Genomic DNA, 25221 nt, shown 5'->3' with positions numbered 1-25221 from the left:
GAGGCGCGTCCGTACCGGAGATGCTGCAGAGACGGGGTGTCTTTCTGAATTGCAGGGGTACCGTAGCGTTGTACCCCTGCTAGCCCCCCCCCCCCCCCCCAAAAGCCAGCGGGACCACCGCAGCGTAACATGTAACTAGACCTACCACAGCTTGCTCCTGGGCTGGGGCAGGTGACGCATGGAGTTTGAAACCCACGCAACCGAGTGATTATACTGTGATGGACCCCACGAGTGATGGACTGGCACTGTGAGAACTAACCGGCGGCCCGACGCAGCATGGGATAGGGTTCACTGGCCGGTAGACGGCGTGGACCGCGCAGAAAGGAGTGGATTTTGTGTTCATAACCCCGATGGCTCAGGCCTTTTGTGCGTGTTGAATGGATATTTTCACTGCTTGCGTGTGAGTTGTGAGTTTTCCACAAGTTCCCCAGGGTTTAGACGGGTTGTAGAGACAAAGAAGGCCTCTGTAGGAACACTAACAAACAGGCTATGGTTGGAAAGGGAAGTTATGTTATTTTAACAGAGGTTAATTGCTTGCCTTGGGTTGTGACATGAAGCTAGGATAGCCTAATTTATTGTTTTGGTACTAAATGGGTTTGTGTGTTTAAACGAAGCGACGCACACCTGACTCAGGGATCTGCTCTGTGATAGGCTGAGACGGCTGCCAATCGTATCTGCAAAGTGCTGGCCGTCAACCAGGAGAACGAGCACCTGATGGAGGACTACGAGAAGCTGGCCAGTGATGTGAGTACTGATGGGCACACACACACACACACACACACACACACACACACACACACACACACACACACACACACACACACACACACACACACACACAAATGGTGAACCTGGGAGTACCTACTAATAACACTCTGGCTCCCTGTCACTCTCTCCCCCCCCCCCCTCTCCTCCCCCCGTCCCTCGGCTCCAGCTTCTGGAATGGATCCGTCGGACCATCCCCTGGCTGGAGAACCGGGCCCCAGAGAAGACCATGGCCGAGATGCAGCAGAAGCTGGAGGACTTCAGAGACTACCGCCGGGTCCACAAGCCCCCCAAGGTAGCCTAGAGAGAGAGACGCAAACACACACACGCGCGCACACACACACGCCCTTCACCAACCGACTATTCGAGCTCCTCCTGTAACAGCGAGCTCTACCTGCTGATATTACCAGGCTGTGATGTGATGTCCTCCACGTAGGATTCGGTTTTCTTACTTGGTGTTTAGTCGTCTATGAAAGTGCATTTTCTCACATGCTCATAAATAGCGCTAGGGCACAGGTGCAATTGAACGGAGACACAAACACAATGTACAAACCACCTTTTGACTTGAATGATCATTGAAAATAGATCGATAGAAAGATACATAGAACATTTTTAGGGGAGCTTGTCATCCCCCTTACCGAAAACTGTGAACCTAAAACAGTAATATATATAATTGTGAACTGTTCGACCTATAATATCAAGCCTTTCATTATGTACGCTTTGAACAGTGTACCTGTCCCGGGTTGTAGTTCGGAGGTGTTGACCTCTGACCCTGCTCCGTGTCCCTAGGTCCAGGAGAAGTGCCAGCTGGAGATCAACTTCAACACCCTGCAGACCAAGCTGAGGCTGAGCAACAGACCCGCCTTCATGCCCTCAGAGGGGCGCATGGTGTCCGTAAGTACCCCCCGAGAACCCCCCCCCTACAGGACCGTAGGGGAGCTCCTGCATGGCACACGGTGTGTGTGTGTGTGTGTGTGTGTGTGTGTGTGTGTGTGTGTGTGTGTGTGTGTGTGTGTGTGTGTGTGTGTGTGTGTGTGTGTGTGTGTGTGTGTGTGTGTGTGTGTGTGTGTGTGTGTGTGTGTGTGTGTGAGAACCGGTCCCTTAACCCTTAGTTTGGATTAGTAACATCTAGGGATCGACCGATTCCGATTTTTTAGTGCCGATACCGATATTTTTTCATCAGCCTTAGCCGATACGCCGATACCGATTTTCGTGACCCGATTATTATTATTTTTTTTTTTTTAAAGAAACATTTATTGAACTTGGTGAAGTAGAACAAGTAAGAACAAGTAGATGAACAATATTTAACAAATAATAAAAACAGGTGAGGTAGATCAAGTAAGAACAAGTAGATGAACAATATTTAACAAATATTAAAAACAGGTGAGGTAGAACAAGTAAAAAATAAAAATAAAAAAAAAAACGCGAAAATCTGCCGCGCATCGGCCAATACGATACACGTAAAAAACGCGAATATCGGCCGATAATATCGGCCGACCGATATATCGGTCGATCCCTAGTAACATCCTATCCCGTTACTTATCGAACTTTAACTCGCTGAGTTTGACCGAGGACTAGCTCACGACGCACTGCTAGCATTAGCCGGCTGCTACCGCTAGCTCACGGCTAGCTGTGCTCTCTCTCCAGGACATCAACGGGTCGTGGCACGCGCTGGAGGGCGCGGAGAAAGGCTACGAGGAGTGGCTGCTCAACGAGATCCGCCGTCTGGAGAGACTCGACCACCTGGCGGAGAAGTTCCGCCAGAAGGCCACCATCCACGAGGCCTGGACCGATGGTGAGAACACACACAAACATAGAAATACACACACAAACACATAGAAACACACGCACAAACATACACACACAAACACATAGAAACACACGCACACACAAACACACACACACGCAACACAAATTAAAAAACAACACTCAGAAGATCGAAGGTAACACACAAGTACACACACGCACACCTTTATGTGCATATGCAAAGACAAAACACACACACTACACTCACTGCCTGTTGGATCCCATTTACGTGCTCGATCTTTAATGTGCGTGTGTGTGTGTGTGTGTGTGTAGGTAAGGAGGCCATGCTGACCCAGAAGGACTACGCCACCGCCACTCTGTCGGAGGTCAAGGCGTTGCTACGGAAACACGAGGCCTTCGAGAGCGACCTGGCCGCACACCAGGACCGCGTGGAGCAGATCGCCGCCATCGCACAGGAACTCAAGTAAGACCGCAGGAAGTAGAAACCTCTACCACCTGACAGCAGGAAGTAGAAACCTTTATCACCTGACTGTCTGGTAAGACCGCAGGAAGTAGAAACCTTTATCACCTGACTGTCTGGTAAGACCGCAGGAAGTAGAAACCTTTATCACCTGACTGTCTGGTAAGACCGCAGGAAGTAGAAACCTTTATCCCCTGACTGTCTGGTAAGACCGCAGGAAGTAGAAACCTTTATCCCCTGACTGTCTGGTAAGACTGCAGGAAGTAGAAACCTTTATCCCCTGACTGTCTGGTAAGACCGCAGGAAGTAGAAACCTTTATCACCTGACTGTCTGGTAAGACCGCAGGAAGTAGAAACCTTTATCACCTGACTGTCGGGTAAGACCGCAGGAAGTAGAAACCTTTACTTCCATGACAGCCCTGTCATGTGACACCCCATAACCTAAACTGGCAGTCTCCTTCAGCCCCATCTCCTGTGTAACACTACAAACCTAGAGCCTGTAGTCTAAGGCTGTGGGGGCTAACCTTGATGGAATGGTTGGTTCAGGCATGTTAATAAAGGTGTGTGTGTGTCCACAGTGAGCTGGACTACTACGACTCCCCCAGTGTGAACGCTCGCTGTCAGAACATCTGTGAACAGTGGGACAGCCTGGGCTCCCTGACCCAGAACCGCAGAGAGTCACTGGAGGTACAACTCTCTCTCTCCCTTAGTCTCTACCTCGCTCTCTACCTCTGTCTCTCTCTCTCTCTCTCGCTCTGTCTCTCTGTCTCTGTCTCTGTCTCTCATTCCGTCAATCTCTCCATCTTTTTCTCCGATACTCTCTTCCTCTTTATCTTTCTCTCTCTCTAATAGTCTCCATTTGTTCTTTATTTATTTCTTTCTCTCTACCTCTCCTTCTCCATTTATATCTGTGGCTCTGCGACCAGAACGCTCACTTCCTCTTCGTTCTTCATATATATGACTTCCTTTTTTCAGTTTTTCACCAAAATACTTGTACGTGCAATGTGTCAATGTGTTAATTATTGGTTAGTGAGTTAATGATTGGTTAACGACTCTATGATTGGTTAATTGGTCTGTAATTGGTGGGTGAGCTGATGAGGCCGTGGTTGACCCTGCTGTGCTCCCCCAGAGGACAGAGAAGCAGCTGGAGTCCATAGACGAGCTGTACCTGGAGTACGCCAAGAGGGCGGCGCCGTTCAACAACTGGATGGAGGGCGCCATGGAGGACCTGCAGGACATGTTCATCGTCCACAACATCGAGGAGATCCAGGTAGCCATGGCAACACGGGACCACGCAAGGGAACCGCTCGCACGGGGTCATCAGGATTTACTCCTCTTCTGACTAAACTCTAGTGATGATTTAAAGGGCATTAGTGCCGCCACTAGTTCTGAAAGACTGTGATCTCGGGTACTCTGCAATAAATACCCTTTAGTCATCATGAAAGCATGCATGAGGTTGAGGACATGCGCCATGTTTCACTCATAGGGTAACGGCTTTAGATTTTTACGTGTATGTAATTTTGGAACCTTCTTTTGGAACCTTCCGAGATTCTATTCCCGCCCACCTCCCCGACAAACCCTGCCCCTTCACCCTTTAAGCCCCGCCCACTTCCGTCCATAAACCCCTCCCACCTCTTCTCCCCTCCCGCCTCCAGGGCCTGATCACAGCCCACGAGCAGTTCAAGTCCACCCTGCCGGACGCCAACAAGGAGCGGGAGGCCATCCAGGCCATCCAGGCGGAGGTGCAGAAGATCGCCCAGCACAACGGCATCAACCTGTCAGGGACCAACCCCTACACCTCCATCACCCCGGAGAGCATCGACAGCAAGTGGGAGAAGGTGGGTGGCCCCGCGGGCCTGGTCCCAGAGGCCTTAATGAACTTCACGAGTACGGACGGAGGGTAGAATGTGATGATGATGTCATCGTACTGGAATAGACTGAGACAAGGGGTAGGAACAAAGTAGGAAAGTATGGATATCTACTCGTTAAATAATTCTATTGCTTGGTTTGACGAGGTATACTTCCTGTTATAAAGTATACATCGTTTTTTTACACAAACAGACCAAAGATTTTCTATCCCATTCATCCAGTGTTTCATTGTCTCCACCTGGTGGTGGGACTCTGCTACTGCAGCCGTGACCTCTCCATGGTTAATGACGCCTGTCTGTCTGTGTGTGTGTGTAGGTGCAGCGGCTGGTGCCCCAGAGGGACCAGGCCCTGCAGGAGGAGCTGGCCAAGCAGCAGTCCAACGACCACCTGCGACGCCAGTTCGCCACCCAGGCCAACATGGTGGGGCCCTGGATCCAGACCAAGATGGAGGTGAGGCGCCGACCAATGGGGACGGGCGGTTTTTGGGGTCCACGTTAACCTTTTTTAAACATTACTTTTATTAAATCTAGCAGACACTTTAAGCAACCTTATTGATTCCTACAATTTCGAGTCAATACAAAAGATTCTATACAATTCAAATAAAAAATGATAATATTTTCACTCAAAGTAGAAAAACAAAGTGCAATTGGTTGGTTATATGTTGGATGAACTGAAATAACACAGCAGAGAGGTAGGTGTGACCTCGAATCTTAAGAAAATAAAAGTCCCCAAAGGGGTTTGAAACCGCCCAGAGGTATGACAACAAAGGAACGAGTGAAATCCCTCGGGCGAGAGAAAAAGCCCTTCAGTCCCGTCTAACCCTAACCTCTACCATACCCCACCTGGAACAACCCCCCCCCCCCCACCACCTCCAGAGACCCCACCCCCCCTCTAACCCTCAGCCCCCGCTGTGTTGTAGGAGATCGGCCGGATATCCATCGAGATGAACGGCACGCTGGAGGACCAGCTGACTCACCTCCGGGAGTACGAGCAGAGCATCATCGAGTACAAGCCCCACATCGACCGGCTGGAGGGAGACCACCAGCTCATCCAGGAGGCGCTCATCTTCGACAACAAGTACACCGCCTACACCATGGAGGTAACCACACACACACACACACACACACACACACACACACACACACACACACACACACACACACACACACACACACACACACACACACAGTAACACACACAGTAACACACACACACACACAGTAACACACACACACACAGTAACACACACACACAGTAACACACACACACACACACACAGTAACACACACACACAGTAACACACACACACACACACAGTAACACACACACACAGTAACACACACACACACACACACACACACACAGTAACACACTTATAGATTTACACATTAAAAAACGAGTAAATCTTTCACGCCTTTAAGGTAACAGAGATACACACATGTTACACACACACACACACACGCACTCGTATACAGATCTGCACATCTACACAACAAGTACACCGCCTACATCTTGGAGGTAACTCGCTTACAGACATACACATACACAACCAGTACACATTTTACGCCATTGATGTAACCGAGAGACACGCGCATAACATACACACATACACAACAAGTACACCGCCTGCACCCTTGGCGTCACACACACACACTGACAAAGGTGCTTTTACACACACTCACTCTCTTTCTGAACGTGAAACGCACACAAACATAGTGGTTCACCGCACCGCATCGCACAGACGAACACAAAAGACCCGATGGCGTTTACACCGACCCACCACTAGGCGGCCCCCCCATTCCCCAGCGGTCCCACTCACCTCTCTCTCCCCCCCCCGCAGCACCTGCGTGTGGGCTGGGAGCAGCTGCTCACCACCATCGCCAGGACCATCAACGAGATCGACAACCAGATCCTGACCCGCGACGCCAAGGGCATCAGCCAGGAGCAGCTCCACGAGTACCGCACCTCCTTCAACCACTTCGACAAGGTCAGGGCCGCGCCCCCGGGGTCACGGGTCACGGGTCACACCACCGCCGCGCCGCTGGGCGTGACTCGCGCTGTTGCTGTGGAGAGCTCCGATTTGGTTCCTCTTACCCACAATGCCTTGCAAACAATGTTTTGGCATGTGTTAAGCCTATTTAAAATGCAAACATGAACACATAAAATAACGAACAAACAGACAATTTAAAGACTCGGCTGTCATGGGTTGAGAACAAACGGCAGATTATTTTTTCCTGCATTCAGGCATCCTATTTACAAGGTCCCTCCAGATGCTAATAGCGCTAACGAAGGCTAACATTCAGTGTCTGGTTAATACCACAGGTCCCACCAGATGCTAATTACGCTAATGAACGCTAGCATTCAGTGTCTTGTTAAAACCACATGTCCCCACCAGATGCTAGTAGAGCTAACATACGCTATCATTCAGTGTCTGGTTAATACCCCAGTTTCCACCAGATGCTAATTGTGCTAAGGAGCGCTAGCATTCAGTGTCTGGTAGATATCACCGGTCCCACCTGATACTGATGATCTGAAGCTAGCCTCACTGCAGGTTATTAGTGGATCCACGGTGAATCTGTGATGTGAAGTTAATGCAGTGCTGTTGTACCATGTGATGTGTTCAGGGAGGGACTGAGAGAGGAGCCTGGCGTGTGAGTATAATTACGGTATGGGGGTCAGGGGGCACAGAGGTCATGAGGTGAAATGCGAAGACACGGGCCGCTGTAGGGACACATAGCCATCACTCTGTGAGCCATCACTCACGTAGCCATCACTCTGTGAGCCATCACTCACGTAGCCATCACTCGGCCATGTTGTACGGGGTAGTGGAGGAAGGGACAGGTCTACAGCACTGGTGTATCAGCAGGTTTCTCACGTTAGGTTGGGGGACGGTTTAGGTGACACAACACCAAACAGGTGAACCCTACGAAATCAACAGTAAAAGTCAAACTAAATGGTGTACTGTGGAGCAGAACACCATTGTGTATGGGTTCTATACATGGGTCTCCATGTATAGAACACAGAGTTCTCTGCAACCTCTGCAAAGTTTGTTTTGGTGTCTTTGAGGCTTTGGCCATACAGTGTATATCCTGTGTATCCATAGCAACCACCTTTCCATCAACGGCATCCACCATGTAAACAAGTCACCCTAACGTCACTCGTTGCATGCCTCCACCTGGTGTTCCTGGTGCAGCGCACCCTGTGTACCAAAACCCTGCCTAACTCACCCCTGACCTTGTTGTTCGTTGTGGTTGGAATGAAATAAAGCTAATTATCATCCCGTGCTCATAATTAACAGTCAATTGCTCTAATTTGAAAGGCTAGTTCGAGAGCAAACTTGATGCGGTCTATTTGACATCAAGAACAAGTCGTGCACTTCTAGTGCATTAATGGCTGGTGTGGTCATTGTGTCAACATCCATGGATGTGTGTGTCGTGTACCTGCCCATCAATGTTTGTGTCTCTGTGTCCCTCTGTCTGTCCATCCTCTCTCTCCACCTTCATGCATGCCCATCGGGTCGCACGCCTACCATCCGCCGCCACATCCCCATCGTGTTGCCATTGGTCGGTGTTCGTGACGTGGTGCTCTGTGATTGGTTGGAACCCTTCGCCTTCCCCTCCCCTCAACGGTGGTGTGGCCTGTGATTGGCTGATCTCAGGACCACAGTGGAGCTCTGATGGCCGAGGAGTTCAAGGCCTGTTTGATCAGCCTGGGCTACGATGTGGAGAACAACAAGCAGGTAGGACTGAGCAGAACCTCGGAGAGGTAGAGGTCACTTCCTCGGTGCCTCTGACCCTTAGATTTATCCTGGACGTTCCCGAGGGACTCCTGGCCTTAGATCACAGACTAGTAGGGCTCAGCAGTGGGACTTCACCGTTCTCGCCTTTTCTTCCTTCCTAGACACATCACCTCTTAGTCTGGTAGAACTCTTATTTACAGGCTTAACTCAACGGAGAAGACGTGTTATCGCACGTGGCAAAGCCTCGCCGTTAGCTATCACTGGGCTGGTGCAGGCATGTGCAGTTCCCGAGTTGATCCACTAGAGGTCTCTTACCTGGGCCTCCTCCTCACCTGACCTCCACCTAGCAGCTCTCTGGCTTCCTCCCTTCACTATAAGGGGGTTACTTTGCCCTCTGCGTCTCCGCTAACTGGTTTCTCTTCTATCTCTTCTTTTTCTGTTCACCCCCTCCCGTCACTCACCTTTCTCTGTTCCCATCTCTCATCGACACCTCTCTCGGCTGCATGTCTCCTCACGCATCTCTCTTGTCTTTCACTCACTCTACTCTTTTCCTCATTGCCAACCTATTCCCACTTCCACTTCCTTCATCCTCCTCCTTCCACCTCGCCTCCCCCTGCGTCTCTCTGCTGCCCCCTGGCTCCTCCACGCGGTACTGCGGCTCCCTCGGTCAACAGAAGCGACTGGGCCAGATGCCCACAGAGGAATACCGGGCCCTCCTCATTTCTACTGGAAACAGCCTGGTACTGACCCAACACTGGCCCTCAGACTGACTGGAGATTATGTGACAGAGTGACGGACGACTCCTGAAATCTGCCATTTAGAAAACGTGTCTCATCCTGCAATGTTCTGAGGTTCTTTTCCTCTTCCTACTGTGGCAAACGCTCATCTTCTATCTGCTAATCTATCTGAAACCCCTCCTTCTTTCTCTCTCCTTTCCTTCCATTGGTGGCTTCAGAATAATCGTAGACCTTGACAACCGTTGCCATGCTTTCACCTAGACAACCATGAATATAGATTCACCTAGTCGGGCTTTACCATAGACTATTAGATTAGTTTCCTAATTGCACTCAAGTGTGTGAGTCTGTGTCTGTGTCTGGGTTAACCTGTTGCCACCTTATTGCTGTTGCCAGGGCGACGCTGAGTTTGCACGCATCATGGGCATCGTTGACCCCAACAGCAGCGGCGCGGTCACCTTCCAGGCCTTCATCGACTTCATGTCCCGCGAGACCACGGACACGGACACCGCCGACCAGGTCATCGCCTCCTTCAAGATCCTGGCTGGAGACAAGGTTAGCCCCCCTTCAGGACCTCTGAGCTGTGTGTGTCTGTGTGAGTGTGTGAGGCACATTAGGAGTGTGTGTGTGTGAGGCACATTAGGAGAGTGTGTGTGAGGGACATGAGGAGTGTGTGTGTGTGTGAGAAAAACTAGGATTGTGTGTGTGAGAAAAACTAGGATTGTGTGTGTGAGAAAAACTAGGAGTGTGTGTGTGAGAAAAACTAGGAGTGTGTGTGTGAGAAAAACTAGGATTGTGTGTGTGAGAAAAACTAGGATTGTGTGTGTGAGAAAAACTAGGATTGTGTGTGTGTGCGTGCAAGAAAGGAGGGTGGGTTGTGGTGGTTATATAATGAAGGTATTACAGCTTATAAACTATGTTAACAAACATCTCCATTAAAATACCACGGAGAGCGTCACGAGTCTCCCACCCGGGGTCCAGGGGAAAAGCCTTTCTGGGCGAACGGGATGAAGACGCAGGGTCTCTCCTACAGAGTACAGGCACAGACAGAGTATAGGCACAGACAGAGTATAGGCCCGTACCCGGTTGGGATGACATCATCGTGCTCTGCCCGCTGAAGTGGAAGAATAAATCTAAAATTAAAATATGTATATATATATATATATATATAAATATCCAAGTGCCAGATTGTTTCTGCTCGCTCAGCCATGGTAAAAGACTACAAAATGGAAAGTGGTTTTCCACTTTCATTTAGTAGAACCGTTATTCATTCCTCCGGTAGCAGTGTCTCTGTTTCCGTGACGGTAAGGTGCATTCGCACGCCGTCTGGTTTAGTGTTACGTCTCCTCTGCGCCGTGACCAATTATTCTGATGCGTCTCGATTACTTCATCTGCACCCGGCTCTCCAGCCGAAATCCAGGGGTTTAAACCGACCAATCAGGGCTCTGCAGCACGGCAGAGGAAGGCAGACTATTATGTTATGGAACGTTGAAGTAATTCAAAACTAATGTGGCGCTCCTTCCATGTCTGACTATTTCTGTCCGTCTGTCTGTCTGCTCTCTCTGTCTGCTCTGTCTCTCTCCGTCGCTCTCTGTCTCTCTCTATCTGTCTCTGTCTCTGTCTGCTCCCTCTGTCTGGTCTCTCTGTCGCTCCATGTCTCTCTCTCTCTCTCTCTCTGTCTCTGTCTCTGTCTCTGTCTCTGTCTCTGTCTCTGTCTCTGTCTCTGTCTCTGTCTCTGTCTCTCTCTCTCTCTCTCTCTCTCTCTCTCTCTCTCTCTCTCTCTCTCTCTCTCTCTCTCTCTCTCTCTCTCTCTCTCTCTCTCTCTCTCTCTCTTCCTCTCTCTCTCTCTCTCTCTCTCTCTCTCTCTCTCTCTCTCTCTCTTCCTCTTTCTGTCTCTCCCTCCCTCCTCTCGCTGTGTGCGGACCTCTTCCCTCCAGAACTTCATCACGGCTGAGGAGCTGAGGCGGGAGCTGCCCGCCGACCAGGCGGAGTACTGCATCGCCCGCATGGCGCCGTACGGGGGCCCCGACGGCGTCCCCGGGGCCCTGGACTACATGTCCTTCTCCACTGCCCTGTACGGAGAGAGCGACCTGTAGGGACTCACAGAGGAGGAGGAGGAGGAGGAGGGATCGCTGGACCGACGACAGAGGGAGGGAGGGAGAGGGATGAAGGGAGAGATGGTGAAGAGGGAGGTGGAGGTGAAGCAGAGAATTAAGGCAGGTAGAGCAGATGAGAATTTAAAAGAGGTTGACTATATATATGTAGAAGTGGGTGGGGCTTCCTCCCCCACCCCGTCCCCCGCAATCCAGTTGACTTGGTGTGTTCGCAGGTGCCCCTGAGGTGTGCCGGTTTAGAAATATTCTTTGCGTTTCTTTTCAAATTGAAACTCTTTGACCTTGTCGAATTGAACTCTTGTTAGAATCGTTTATCTAGCTAGCTTTTTCTCGGAACGGATCAACAATAATCGCTGTCCATTTGTCGTGTAAAAGCTATCATTCAAAACAGGCATATCCAGGGGCAACTAGGGAACAGGGGGGAGGGGTTGACTGTAGTGCAGGTCCTTAGCTTCACCCTCTCTGCCTTTTATACGGGGGAGTGGGATGGGTTGGGGAGTAAGGGGCACAAGCTAATCTACTACTTAATTAATTTTTTTTTATCATGCATTTTTCTTGCCAGAAGGGCATTTTTTTGAGGGGTTGGGGCGGGTGGATGGGTCAGATTTCACGGTTTGTGCGTGGGGGGGCCCCCAGATGGAGGAGACGTGAGAGGGGGGGGGGCGGGCTGCACGTACGTTGATAAACCAGAGGAATAAACAAATGACACATTTACCCATAATTCCCTTTTTCGTTGACGGATCACGGCGAAACTATCTCGCCGTTTTTTCATTTTCTTCTGTTTCCGTTGAATTTGGTTGACTTTTGTGTTGATGTGCGGGTGGGCTGAGGGGGTCCCAGGCGGGGAGGGAGGGGTTTCGGGGGGGTCGGGCGGGGGGGGTTACCTCAGCGCTGTATATACTTATTTTTCCAGTGCTACGGATGACACACATAAAGACCCAGCTATCGAGAATAAGCAATCACAAGCTTTCCAGTAGGACTAAATAGTGGCATTTATTATAAAATATATATATCGTGAATCAAAGAAAAAAAAAAAGCCAACCATTGAAAAAAAGTGCAGTTCCTCCAGTAGATGGGTTTGTCTTCAATTATGACCAGTTCAGAGTTTTGACGCCGGTATCAGAGACTATTGTAGTGAGGATTGCTGTTCAGAGGGTGTAGCGTTGTTCTCAGTCTAAAGGCCTTCTAGACGAACCCAGACATACCCATGTCATTTTGGGGGCAAACGTTGTTAACGACTTCTGTACGTTTTTCGTGAGTGGACGACAATACGCCTGTATGATTTACACGCTATTACATCCTTCATTAGCTACGTTTTAGGGTGTGTTTTTTCAAGTTTTGTACAGCACAACTTTGGAGTCCAGGAGAGGCATCGGATTGGCTCAGAGAAGGTTTCTAGCGCCTTCCCTGGAATAAGAGGGGAGGGGGAGTTGCCACGGTAACGGCACTCCCTTAGAACTCCCCGTGTGATTGTTGGCAAATTTGAGGAAAGAAATTAAACAAATGTGCCTGTCGGTGGCTCTCATCCTGTTCCCCCTACCTTTCTCTCTCTCTCTCTCTCTCTCGCTCTCGCTCTCGCTCTCCTAGAGAAGGGGGATGGGGATGATGCTGGAGGGGTCTTAAAACATTCCATTATGTATCTTTAAAATAAATGGATTCAAACAACTAACTTGGCTGTCTACAAATCTATGCAATCATCCTCTGTCAGCATCTCCAAGAGTTCCTAAAAGTAGCGGCGGGAAAATTCTTCAACTGAATTATTATTATTTTTTTCACTTTTCCATTTCTATTTCTATATTTCGGTCTAAATCAAACCGTTATTAGGCCTATGATTTCAGTATTTGTTGACTTCGAGGGGATGGGGGAGGGGGGAGTTAACGGCGAAGAGGGAGGAAGGGTGGCAGAATGAAAAGACTTGGACCAAACGCTAGGAATGTGTTTGGTTTCTGCGAGGCTGGAGTCTGGTTGTGATTTTCCTTTTTTTGTACTCTTTAATATCAAACCTTATCTGCTGTACTGGGAACTGCAACGCCTTCTGTCTAATGATATGCGATTTTCACAAGCACACATAAAGTTTCCTTACAAAATACTGCCGTCTGCGTGTCTTCTTTTTTTTTTCTAATTTCACTGTCAAGGTTTTAAGAAATGATGCATTTAATCCTCATTCTCGGCCACATTTGTTCGCAATAAATAAAAGTTCAAAATTCGAAATGGATGATGAGAATAATGAGTAACAGAGGAATTCCCTCCTTAATTTATAACTGTCACAGACAACGGAGACCTCATAACTGTCGTAGCCTACTGTTTCCATACAGCCTAAGGATTTGGGCGTCGTGTCTGTACCATAACATTTTATGAGCTTTACGCGTATTGAGTGGAAAAGGGTTGGACGTTATGGGTGTGAAAGGTGCAGCTCTGAGGGAACGGGTTTGGGGGGCGTCGACCAATGGGCTTTTTAATAATGGGTCAATGTGGACCACAGAATCCGTCGGATTTAAAAGGTTCTACTTATTAGGACACATTCGTGCCGCGCAACGCAGTCGTTTTAAACACGCGTTTGAACTTTAACAGTCAGTTTACAGAAACACTTTCAACCCATAAGGGAGGAATATCTTCGGAATATCTTCGGGTGTGGACCCAGGACGTCCCGTCAAGGCTGGCTTTGCCCGCAGAGCGCGCGCAGCAACGAGGCTTTGGGACGACCACCAAGAAGCGCGCGACGATTCAAGTTGCGGCGCCTCGCGCCTGTGCCGCTGCAGCAGGGATGATGCTCGCGCTCACCTTTACCTGCCGCCTCCTGCTGCTCCTCCTCCTCTCGGAACCGGTTCACTCCAACAGATCAGCGGTATGACTCGACTACGAACACCCGCATGCGTTATCTTGTTTTTGCTTCGGATAAAACGGTAAAAGAATGATTATTTTACCTTTTCTTTTGAATGCTAAATACAAGCACCCAATTCGTTTTGGTGTGATGGACTTTGGACCAACAGCGCTTGTTTTCTTAGTAGCATATAAAAAAATGACTTATCTTCATGGATCATGGCTCCCAGGAGATGGGTCTCCCACTCGGGATTCTATATAGCAAGTCTCGAGCTGACCACAGCTAAACACACCACCGCCATGCAAATATTGATCCTTCTGCCCAAGGGGGAGACGGGGGGCAGTGTGTGTATCTTGGGGGAGATGGTTTATTTTTGCGTCTTTCTCCACTCACCAACGATTGCCGATGCTGAATTGTGTGTGAAGGCATCGCTTGTAGAGCACACCGCAATCCCGCGAGACTACACTTGTTTGACGTGCGTGTTTACTTTCAGACTTAATCTATGCTCATATTTTAGCCGGCAAAATGAAGACCATGACAAATTACCCACGCGTGTTTACAAATCCGGGAGCAGAGGAGGGGGGTGATTCCATTGCATAAATAGTGAAACAGCTTTTACAAAGGACCGATTGACCGCGGCATCGTCCGAGTTCCAGTCAGTATCAGCGAGCGTGTCGCAGGCTAGAGGATAAACTTGTCAACACATAACATGAGAGGTCTTGGTTATATTTCTCTTCAAGTCTAGACTTAATATTCAGATCTACCAGGTTGTTTATATACAAGCAGCGAGACAGCTCCGAGCTGTTCTCACTCAGGAAAGGCCATATTTCTATATTACTTACTTACTTACACACACACACACACACACACACACACACACACACACACACACACACACACACACGGAGGTTCGCCCAGAATTATTGGCACCTCACAACACTGAGTATATTGTGGTAGCTGGGATACTAACTGATGCAGGAAATGTAGTCTGCAGGTACTTTGCAGCCACACACGCGCAGTCACACCCAATCACAATGTCAGCATCGCATTCAAACTTTATATCCTATGTAACAGTATTTGACTCCAATCTATAAGGTTGGATCCCTGTACGTCCACAGTCTGACCTGTAGGCATCCTGAGCAAGATGTCTTGACCCTTACCTGCGTCTCACTTGAAGAAGCCGTGGATGAACGCGTCTGATACATATCTAAACACTCAAAATCCCGGTGGGTGTTGTGCAACAGAAATGGTCCTAGAAACTTTTCTCGCAAAAGTTTGAGTCTTTGGTTTTGGTTAAAAGATCTTGAAGAGGAAATGTCGATGAGTACAATATTATGGACGGGAGTGGTTATTCATATAATCAGTATAGTCCTGCAGCCATACTTCCTGATTCCATCACATTTCAAATTAGCCATTCAAGGATTTAGCCCGATTAAAGTCAGGATTAAAGGCCGTCTCGCCACTCAATTTAGGGGGAATTACCTTAATTATCCCTAAACCCTGTAGTTTCCCAGATGACCCTTATACAATGCATGGTAGGTGGGCTATAGTTTAATTAATTTAATATGTCCCCCTTTTGGATGAAACAGTCTTTCTAATTCATGCCACGATCTTTCTCCCAACCTATCCTGTTCAATTCTCTCCCCAGGTCAGTGGAATGGGTCCATTCTGGGATGTCTGGCTCCCCCCCACCCCCACCCCAGCCCACTCAGTACAGCCAGATTACTGCCGTGCACAGGGCCCCCATTCACTGCTAAATAATGTCAACACTGTTGTACACACCATAACAAATTTGATCACGTGCAACTGAGCTCAGCGCGTGTGTGTGTCTATGTGTGCGTGGGTAGCACGATCGTAGTGTTGCAGACAAAGAGCTATTGATGAAGCATGTAGCAGCATTGTAGACCTCTGTCTGTGTCTGTGTGTGTGCGCATGTTAGAGAGTGAACGTGCACGTGCGTAGATTAACCCGTTTTCTACGTGGTGTGGATGCACACGTGTGTGGCGTGTGACAGATTGAGTGTGTCTTTTAGAGAGGTGTGCAGGAGGTGAAAGTGAGATATGGTTTAGCTTGCAGAGCATCTGGTAGTCATTCTAACCCTCTCACCGCTCTCCCTCTCTCCCTCTCTCCCTCTCTCCCTCCTTAATGACCACACAGCTACGGTCGGGGGAACGTCTTACAGCTCAGTGTAGCAACAAGCAACACTTAACAGAACAGCAGGACACAACTTATGACGCAATACTTGGACAAATAGGACAACACAAATTTAACTTGTGGAGTTTGAATTGTGATGCATATTGTTTGGACATGTTTCTGGATTGAACGGGAATGATGTTTAGGGATTGAAGTTTCTGTACTGCATTGGGAAGAGGTGGGATGTTTAGGTGGATATGGACGTCTTTCACTCTGTGTTTTATTATTGAATGGGCAGTAACATGGCCACTCTCTACAGTGAAATACAGGGTTCAAGATGAGGGTAAGAAAGTCACATCGCAGTGATGATAAAACAATTTAATCTTTTATCCAGACTAGCAAAGTGAGCATTCATTAATACCAAGAGGAGTGAGCGTGTCCCCATCAGATATTTTTCAGATGATGTAGAAAACATGCTGCACAGCTGTCCCAGAGAACACCATTCCTTTCATCATCTCTATCTCCTCCTCTTTCCTTTTCCTTTCATTTCAAATCAACTCAAATGTATCGCTGCTCCCTTTCTCCCTTCCTTCAATCCCTCCTTCTTCCTCCTCCTCCGCCCTGTCCCTCCACTCTGGTCCATCTGTCACTCCTACCTCTGTCTCTCTGTCTCTGACTCTTCTCTCCGTCACCACCACCACAAGTTCCGCTTTGTGATAGAAGACGAACGATAAAGTCCATGGGTCGAGTGTACGAGGCTGCCGGGGCCCGGCCTTTCTGAGCCCCTGTAGGTCCCCTGTCTCTCCGGCCGCTGTGAGGCTGGACAGACAGGGAGAACCATGGGAAACCGTCTGTTTTTCCTGAAGGACGTGTTGTAATGGAAGTAGCCCTTCAGTATGAATGGCGAGGGGTTTCTTTTGGTGACAGCTTGAGGGAAAGTGTCAGTCCATCCAAAGGAAAGCAGGGCCCGCCCCCGCGTTGAGGAGGGAGTCGCCTTAGTGGTCGAGCCAAATAGTTCCGCTTCCTCTCAGTGGCTCTGCAATGAGTGGTAGATCGACTGTCGGCCTGCTGGCACAGACAGACAGGCAGGTAGACAAGCAGGCAGACAAGCAGGCTGGCATACAGATAGACAGGCTGGCTGTCACAGACACACAGACGTCCTGGTCAGGGTATTTTGTTGACCAAGTGTCTCAATTAGAACAGATTGTTTACACTGAAGTTGGCACCGTTTTAGTTTCCCCAGAAATAATTCCATAAGTGCCAACACACACACACACACACACACACACACACACACACACACACACACACACACACACACACACACACACACACACACACACACACACACACACACACGTATTTCATTGACTGACAGTAAGGCATCTGGTTAGGAAATGGTTCATTTATTTTTAGATATCTTAAGACGAGTGTTCCTCTCCTCTCATTATGATCTCTCTCTCTCTCTCTCTCTCTCTCTCTCTCTCTCTCTCTCTCTCTCTCTCTCTCTCTCTCTATAAGCTCCATCCCTTGGTGCTATCTCCACTCATTCATATCTCTGTCTATGCTATAGCTTATGAGACAGCGGATCTGGTGTGTCTCCAGCTATCTCCTTTTGGCCGCTACGTGGCTCCCAGTGCTACACGTTTCCACATCATGTTGATCTCGCGTGTGACCGGTCATGCGTGTCACTCTTCCACAGCCCTTCCTCATCACAGAGAACATGTGGACGGGCGGCTGTCTCCTAGACTGCCAGAGGGGGCGCCACCGTGCCGTGTGCGGCACCAACGGACGCCTCTACAAGTCTCAGTGTTCCTTCCAGCGCGCGCAGTGCTTCAACACGCAGCTCCGGCCGGCGCCCCGGTCCCACTGCACCGGTACCATCCCCGCTGCTCTGTTCCGTGGATTTAACCTCTAACGTTCACAATATCACCACACACCACAAGGGGGTCTCATCGTTCCAATTTATTAGGATTTCTATATCTGATACACAGATATATGCAAAGATTAGATTCAAATAGTTTGGTTGATGGGAAAAGATGGTTAAAGATCAGCAAATTGTCTATTGGCTTAATGGCAAAAAATAAAAACGAATCTTACTGATGAGTCGGTTTGGAGATTAAGCCCAAACCAGCTCACACTGACCCTTCTCCCTCTCTCTCTGGTCCCAGACCCCAGTCAGACCAAGTGTCAGCTGGCCCGTGTTCAGGCCCTGGAGGCCAGCGTCCACAGCAGCGGGGGCGGCCATACTAGCCCCTCGGCGGCCATCTTTGTGCCAGAGTGCGGCGCAGAAGGCCACTTCCTGCCGGTCCAGTGCCACAACCAGACCGGCTACTGCTGGTGCTCCACGCGCGACGGCAGACCCATCGGGGGCACCTCAGTGCTGCTCCAGACCCCCAACTGCACCGGTGGGTCCACCTGGGTCCCCTCATCTGCTTTTTATTGTTGTTTATGCTCAAGAAGACTGCTGCTGTTTGTTCTGTTCTGGTTCCTAAAGCTTCTCTGCACGGATTGATTGGATTGATCTCAGCCTCATGTGACTGATTGTGACAAATCATTAAATAAACTGAACATTTTAAATAGGTAAACATTTGGGGTTTTTATTGTTAATTTTTTTGATATAGGCCTACAGGTATTAATGTGTATTTTCTCTAATTATGGGATGCCGCAGATCTCATGCCTGAAACGGAGGAGAGGACTGGCGCAGGGTCTTCAGACAGAGGTGAGGACCGGATTGGCCTGCCCAGCTGGGCAGTCCATCTCTTAGGCGTAGCTCTTATGTGGGCCAGTGCCCACTACTCCCATTAAGACAGATGATGAGTCACTTCAATTATACCACCAGACACTGGGCCGTGCCAGGACTGACCGGGCCCAGATTCTATGATGTGTTTCTTTGTATTTTCTCACAGAGACCAGTGGATCGACTGGGAAGCCAGGCCGGCCGGGTGCAGGTGATAATAATAATAATAATAATAATTCATTGAATTTATATAGCGCTTTTCTAGACACTCAAAGACGCTAACAGTGAAGGGGGGACCTCACTCACCTACATCAGTGATAATGTTGCAGGTATAAAGTGCAACATTATCATCAGTATACAGTATGGCACTCCTTCGTGGTCTCCTCATTCCTCTCCCTGCACCGTGTGTACCCGGCGAGACAGATATAGAACGTCATCTATAATTCATAGAGTGGTGCAACCTGTCTTTTCCCCAGAGCCCACGGCCCCTCCCCTCTGGGTGACCATCCAGTTGAACTCCGACCCCAAAGGGAACCGCTCTGCCAGGCAGCCTTCTGGTAGGACGGAACACATCTGTGCAAACACAAGCATGTCTGCAGAGACGCACACATGATGCACGCGTGCATGCGCGCACTCTCAAACACGTGCTTGCGCGCATACACATACTCATTCACTTTGATAAAAACGTGTGTTTGTGTCGGTGGTTGTGTGTGTGTTAACTGAAGGGTGTGTGTATATGTATACATGTGTGTCTTTCACTGTGTTTGTGTTTACCTGGTGTGTGTGTGTGTGTGTGTGTGTGTGTTAACTGAAGTGAAGGGTGTGTGAATATGTGTCTTTCACTGTGTTTGTGTTTCCTGTTCTGTGTGTGTGTGTGTGTGTGTGTGTGTGTGTGTGTGTGTGTGTGTGTGTGTGTGTGTGTGTGTGTGTGTGTGTGTGTGTGTGTGTGTGTGTGTGTGTTAACTGATGGGTGTGTCAATATGTGTCTTTCACTGTGTGTGTGTGTGTGTGTGTGTGTGTGTGTGTGTGTGTGTGTTGTGGTAACCCGGCACGGTGAGCAAACCACCTCCTCCCAAACAGGACACAACTTTGCTGGGCAAAAGTCAAAAAGGCATGTTTAATCCAAAATCAAACAAGTCTCATACTGAAAATAACACAACAACGAAAAAACCTGGGAGGAATCGACGGTCCTTTCCCCCGTGGGTGGAATCCCGTCACCTACGACGACCGGTCTCTCCGTGCAGGGGCTCCAGGGCTCGGAGAGCCCCGAATGAGGGGAGAAGCGGGCTATTGAAGCCCTGCTTCTCCACCTGTTCCTCAGGTGCTCTGCATGTCCTTAATCGCCCCGGGCCGGGTTGCCACAGTATGTATACGTGTGACTTTCACTGTGTTTGTGTTTACCTCGTGTGTGTGTGTGTGTGTGTGTGTGTGTGTGTGTGTGTGTGTGTGTGTGTGTGTGTGTGTGTGTGTGTGTGTGTGTGTGTGTGTGTCTGTGTGTGTGTGTGTGTGTGTGTGTGTGTGTGTGTGTGAGTCTGTGTGTGCGCGTGTGTGTGCGTGTCCAGACAGTCCTCAGACGTGTGAGCGTGAGCGCCGGTCGCTGCTCGCCGCGGCCCAGATGCGTTCCGTCAGGCTGGACGACCGCTTCGTCCCAGAATGCACTGCAGATGGGCGCTACCACCCAGTACAGTGTCACGTTGCCACGGGTTACTGCTGGTGCGTCCGATTGGACACCGGCAGGCCAATACCAGGGACCTCAACAAGGTGATCAATAATTCATCCAATTCACCAATTCTGATGGATTACCTTTGATACAAAAGTCTTGATTATTTTTCTCTTTCCTTAATTATTTATTTATTCTCATGGTAGAAACCAGCTCCCAGAATGCACGGCAACAGAGGAGACCAGGATAGACAGGAAGTTCAAAGACAAAGCACTTCTTGGTAAATACAAATATAAATCTAGGTTGAAAAGGGGACGCATAAAGACAGTGATCAACGTCCAACGTCCAGAGGTCACATGGCCGGCCGTATTGGAATCCTATCGCTTAGATTCAAGGTTCAATCCCCAATGTCCACAGCCCATCTGTGTACTATGCTAACCCTTTATTTAGTCTCTGAAATGACTCCAGATTAACTAGTACTAATAGAAAGATGGGGAACATGGATGGCATTCAGTTCATTAGGTGATTTCCTTGCTAATCTCTTTGGGAAGCAGAGATTAAACAATTACATTTATTTAATTTCCTTAAAGATATTAAATGCATCACGCTTCAGTCTATGAAGGGCACACAAGGACCATACCAAACCATACCTAATTGTGCGATTAAAGTCTGATCTGTCTTTCCCTCCGTCTCGTCCGTCTCCCCAGGGTGCCCTGTTGCCCGTAAGAAGGAGTTCCTGCAGAGTCTGGTCAGAGCCCTGCAGCAGGAAGCAGAGCATGCTGGGAAACTGCCTCCTCCAAAGTTTGTTACACTATCAATTAACCAAGGTGGCCATAGAACTGAAACACATTTACATTTACATTTAGGGCATTCAGCAGACGCTTTTATCCAAAGCGACTTACAATAAGTACATTTGTCATAAGAAGTGCATCAATATATCGCTGTCGGTACAGAAAGGATGTTCATAGAACCAAGTGCAAGTACAACAATCGCTAGGCTAACCAATTCCTCCGGTTACAGCAACGATAGCAGCTACTGCAGTTTCTACACAGTTAAGTACTATAATACAATACAATGCAATACAATATAATACAATACAATACAACACAATACAATACAGTCTACAATGGTGGCCAGAAGGGGGAGGGTGGCTATGCAGAAATGAACTATTTGTTAATATAACCACCTGGTAGAAAACCACTGATCGGCCATTTGGTTTATCCTTCTATCCACAAGTACAGTATTGGTACAGCGTCTTACAGTACACATAATGCATCCATGTATACAACGTAATGAACGCAATGAACATACGTGATGCAAAAGCGCAGTAATCACCCAACGAAACTCCCTGCCCCAGTTTCTCTGTGTGGACGGCCTTACTTTAAACCACATCATCGTTACATTTGGAATCCATCCACGGCAGAGCAGAGACGTGTAATGTTTTATTCACAGCCTTCTATTGACCTCCACCGCCAACACTCAGAATTTATAATTGTGTAAAATAAGAGCCTGGTTTACTCTCTAATCCTCCACTAATCCTAGAGAACATTGAAGCGTGGTTCCCACTGTCAAAACAACACCAGGACACTATTCTATTAGTCTTATTTAAACCCTTGCGTTTAGGGTTAATCTCTCGCGGTTAGGGTGCTCGACTCTCAGTCAATGGCTTTTGGGTTCGAGGAATGCAGTCTAGCCGTCAGAATCCTGGAGCAGGATGCCTGACCCCTAGCATGTAGCTGGATTCACCACAGGTAGAAAGGTTGTCACTTCATTGGATGGTTCATCCCTGGCCGGGTGACCTACGATATAAAGAGAGCAAGCCTCAGGAGAGAAGATGTAAAAGCACAGTGAAGACCAGCCCTCTCACTCTTTCTCACTCTTTGTCCTCTGGCTTCTGCTGCTCCCCTAATGCTTCAAGATTTAATATATTTGATATAATATAACTATTTGAATAATATTTCCTCCAGCTTTCCTCCTTTATTGGCTCTTTCCTCTCAGAAATACCTCCTTAAATTTACATTTGAATGTAGTAATTTATCAGATGCTGTTGACCCTCATCCCACAACCTTCGTCTGGACTTTACCACTAAGACCAGTGCGCTCTCCACCGCCCCAGTGAACACAGGGTCTCATTGAGCTGCCTGGACCTCATTAGTCGGTGCTCACCGCTGATGAGCCAGGAGTCTTAAGGTGGTTACCGAGCCACATCTGGCCTCATCTGGACTCTGGACGGCAGCCAGTTTCTCCCACTTAGAAATTTGTTTTCCTAATACCTGCCCTTAGGTGATGGATTATCCCACTTTCCCTGCCTGTGGTCCACAAGCACCATTAAGTCCAGGTTCAGTTTAGCATATTTGTACTTTATAATATACACCTATGCACACTTTAAAGAAGTATGTTTTCATTCGTGGCAATAGGTAAGTATTACCCCGTAGTAATATAAGTCTTTGTTAAACAACCTGCCTTACTCTTCAGGACTTAATTTGTGTTTATATTTCATCATCATTAAACAATGACAATTATGCAAACAAAAAATAGCCTTTTAGTACCAAATGTCTAATGCTTATCATAAAAGATTTAATCTAAATCTCGTTTATCAACCAGACCCTTCATCCCTGCATCTACCTATTCCTCCTCATCCTCGGTGACCCCCTCCTCCGCCTCCTCCATCCAAACCACCCCCTCCACCCAAACCAACTCCACCTCCGGCTCCCCCGTGCTTGAGTCGTCTGGGCCAGAGGGGGCGCTGCGGTGGCACTTTGAGCGCCTGGACGTGGACGCCAGCGGGGCGCTGAGCGAGAGGGAGGCTCGGCCGCTGCGGCAGTTCCTCCGGCGCCGGCTGAAACCGCGGCGATGCGCCAAGAAGTTCGCCCAGTACTGCGACCGTGATCAGGACCGAAGCCTCACCCTGGGGGAGCTGTCTGCCTGCATACACCTGTAAGGACGGCCCAGAGGTAAGACTCACGGTACAGGTGGGCGGGTTGTCGGGCGGAGTGAAAACTGACAAGTGAAAGCTGACATGAGTTATTGATTCATTTATTATCAATTTATTAAATGCATTTAAGAGAAGGGCGGAGAGAGGAAATGAAAGAGGAAACATGAGAGAGGACATTTGTTGCTAAAAGTGTGGGTCGGGATCCAACTAATTACCTTTCCCTCACCCGGTGCATCTAAAGTTAACCAAAAACGGATCTCAATACAGAGGTCTCAGTGAGTCCCTCTATTGGCTGGCTGCAGAGATTCAGCCTAAAGTCCCGTGTGGGAAAGCCAATCCAACTTATTCACCCTTTGGGTCATAAGCCTGTTATCGGCTATATATTGTAAAATGATGTCAACTACAGCCCAAGTGAGAAGCCAAAACACACTGATGATGATTGCTTGATTATCTCATTGTACTTCTTATCTGACACATTCATTCACACTCATCATCCATTAGGCTGCTATCTCTATCTACTGCATATCTGACTCTTAATCCATTCACACACGTCCATCCTTTACTTCTTGGTTTTTACTTCTGTGTCTGTTTCTTACTTTCTTACTTTCTTACAACAAACACACACACACACACGCACACATACACACACACACACACACACACACACACACACACACACACACACACACACACACACACACACACACACACACACACACACACACACACACACACACACACACACACACACACACAGGGATTCTGCTCTATCAAGACCTTGTCATGATGTTTTGATGAAAAGTCAGTCTACTCACGCTGATTTTTTGGTGTGTATCTGGGTTTATCCCAACAAGTATCTCTAAAGCCAGACACAAATACATAACTGCTAAAAATTAGTTAGGTTATATGGGTGGTTGAGGATGAGGTGGGCCATAAAATGACAATGTTCAACTTCACTAGAGGACTGCATACAAAGCAAGCCTTTTCACATATCACTGAATTCATTTGGACGAGTGTTCCCTGTTGAAGCACCATTAACCACAAACACACCGGCCTCTGCCCTGGTCTCATCTGTCTACAAAAATCGTAGTTGTATTGTTTGTCTGTGTGCGCCTTGGCGTGTGTGTGTGTCTGAGACTGCTGTCTCCAACTAGGCACTATCACAAAGAGATCTGCTACACATCAGTCAGATAAGTAGGGGTCTTCTAGCTGAAGAAAATAGAGCTGTGTTTAATGAGATTATGTGATGTGTGCTCAATAGTTTCTGTGCGGTCCGTCTGTCCTTCTATAGATCTGCCTGTCTCTCACCCAACAGCAAATCATGAATCCAGTTTACCAGCCCCACCTCCAGAACTCCAACACTGTCTTTCCAGTTCCACTCCAGCAACCAATCACATGGCCCCATTCCTGATCATCCAGTCATTTCATCGATCCTTCCTCATTGTAGCCCAACTCTCCTCGCTGGTTTCCTCACCATGAAGGATG

General features: G+C 48.4%; 2 protein-coding genes across 3 annotated transcripts in view; both read left to right on the top strand.

Moving 5' to 3' along the window:
* Window positions 1–11929, top strand: part of actn4 (actinin, alpha 4) — a 49368-nt gene extending 37439 nt beyond the window's left edge. Inside the window, exons 9-22 of one of the 2 annotated variants that reach the window (XM_056610369.1) lie at window positions 652–744; window positions 935–1060; window positions 1555–1659; window positions 2413–2560; window positions 2845–2995; window positions 3571–3679; window positions 4122–4262; window positions 4648–4830; window positions 5177–5311; window positions 5781–5960; window positions 6702–6848; window positions 8520–8600; window positions 9731–9889; window positions 11272–11929. In XM_056610369.1, the coding sequence (XP_056466344.1) occupies window positions 652–744; window positions 935–1060; window positions 1555–1659; window positions 2413–2560; window positions 2845–2995; window positions 3571–3679; window positions 4122–4262; window positions 4648–4830; window positions 5177–5311; window positions 5781–5960; window positions 6702–6848; window positions 8520–8600; window positions 9731–9889; window positions 11272–11430 (1917 nt within the window). In that variant the 3' untranslated portion in view covers window positions 11431–11929. The remainder of the gene's footprint in view (window positions 1–651; window positions 745–934; window positions 1061–1554; window positions 1660–2412; window positions 2561–2844; window positions 2996–3570; window positions 3680–4121; window positions 4263–4647; window positions 4831–5176; window positions 5312–5780; window positions 5961–6701; window positions 6849–8519; window positions 8601–9730; window positions 9890–11271) is intronic. The other variant, XM_056610368.1, reaches the window with a different exon arrangement.
* Window positions 11930–12329: 400 nt separating this feature from the next.
* Window positions 12330–25221, top strand: part of LOC130406598 (SPARC-related modular calcium-binding protein 1-like) — a 12917-nt gene continuing 25 nt past the window's right edge. The window contains exons 1-11 of the mRNA XM_056612263.1: window positions 12330–14293; window positions 18105–18279; window positions 18574–18810; window positions 19074–19124; window positions 19312–19353; window positions 19619–19699; window positions 20705–20903; window positions 21009–21082; window positions 21510–21603; window positions 23406–23755; window positions 25052–25221. The exon at window positions 25052–25221 is cut by the window's right edge and continues 25 nt beyond it. Coding sequence (XP_056468238.1) covers window positions 14213–14293; window positions 18105–18279; window positions 18574–18810; window positions 19074–19124; window positions 19312–19353; window positions 19619–19699; window positions 20705–20903; window positions 21009–21082; window positions 21510–21603; window positions 23406–23742 — 1371 coding nt within the window. The 5' untranslated portion in view covers window positions 12330–14212 and the 3' untranslated portion in view covers window positions 23743–23755; window positions 25052–25221. The remainder of the gene's footprint in view (window positions 14294–18104; window positions 18280–18573; window positions 18811–19073; window positions 19125–19311; window positions 19354–19618; window positions 19700–20704; window positions 20904–21008; window positions 21083–21509; window positions 21604–23405; window positions 23756–25051) is intronic.

The sequence above is a fragment of the Gadus chalcogrammus genome, chromosome 16 (genome assembly GCF_026213295.1).
Source record: "Gadus chalcogrammus isolate NIFS_2021 chromosome 16, NIFS_Gcha_1.0, whole genome shotgun sequence".
In the NCBI taxonomy this organism is placed as follows: domain Eukaryota; kingdom Metazoa; phylum Chordata; class Actinopteri; order Gadiformes; family Gadidae; genus Gadus; species Gadus chalcogrammus.
This window is presented reverse-complemented; position numbering and strand designations above follow the sequence as displayed.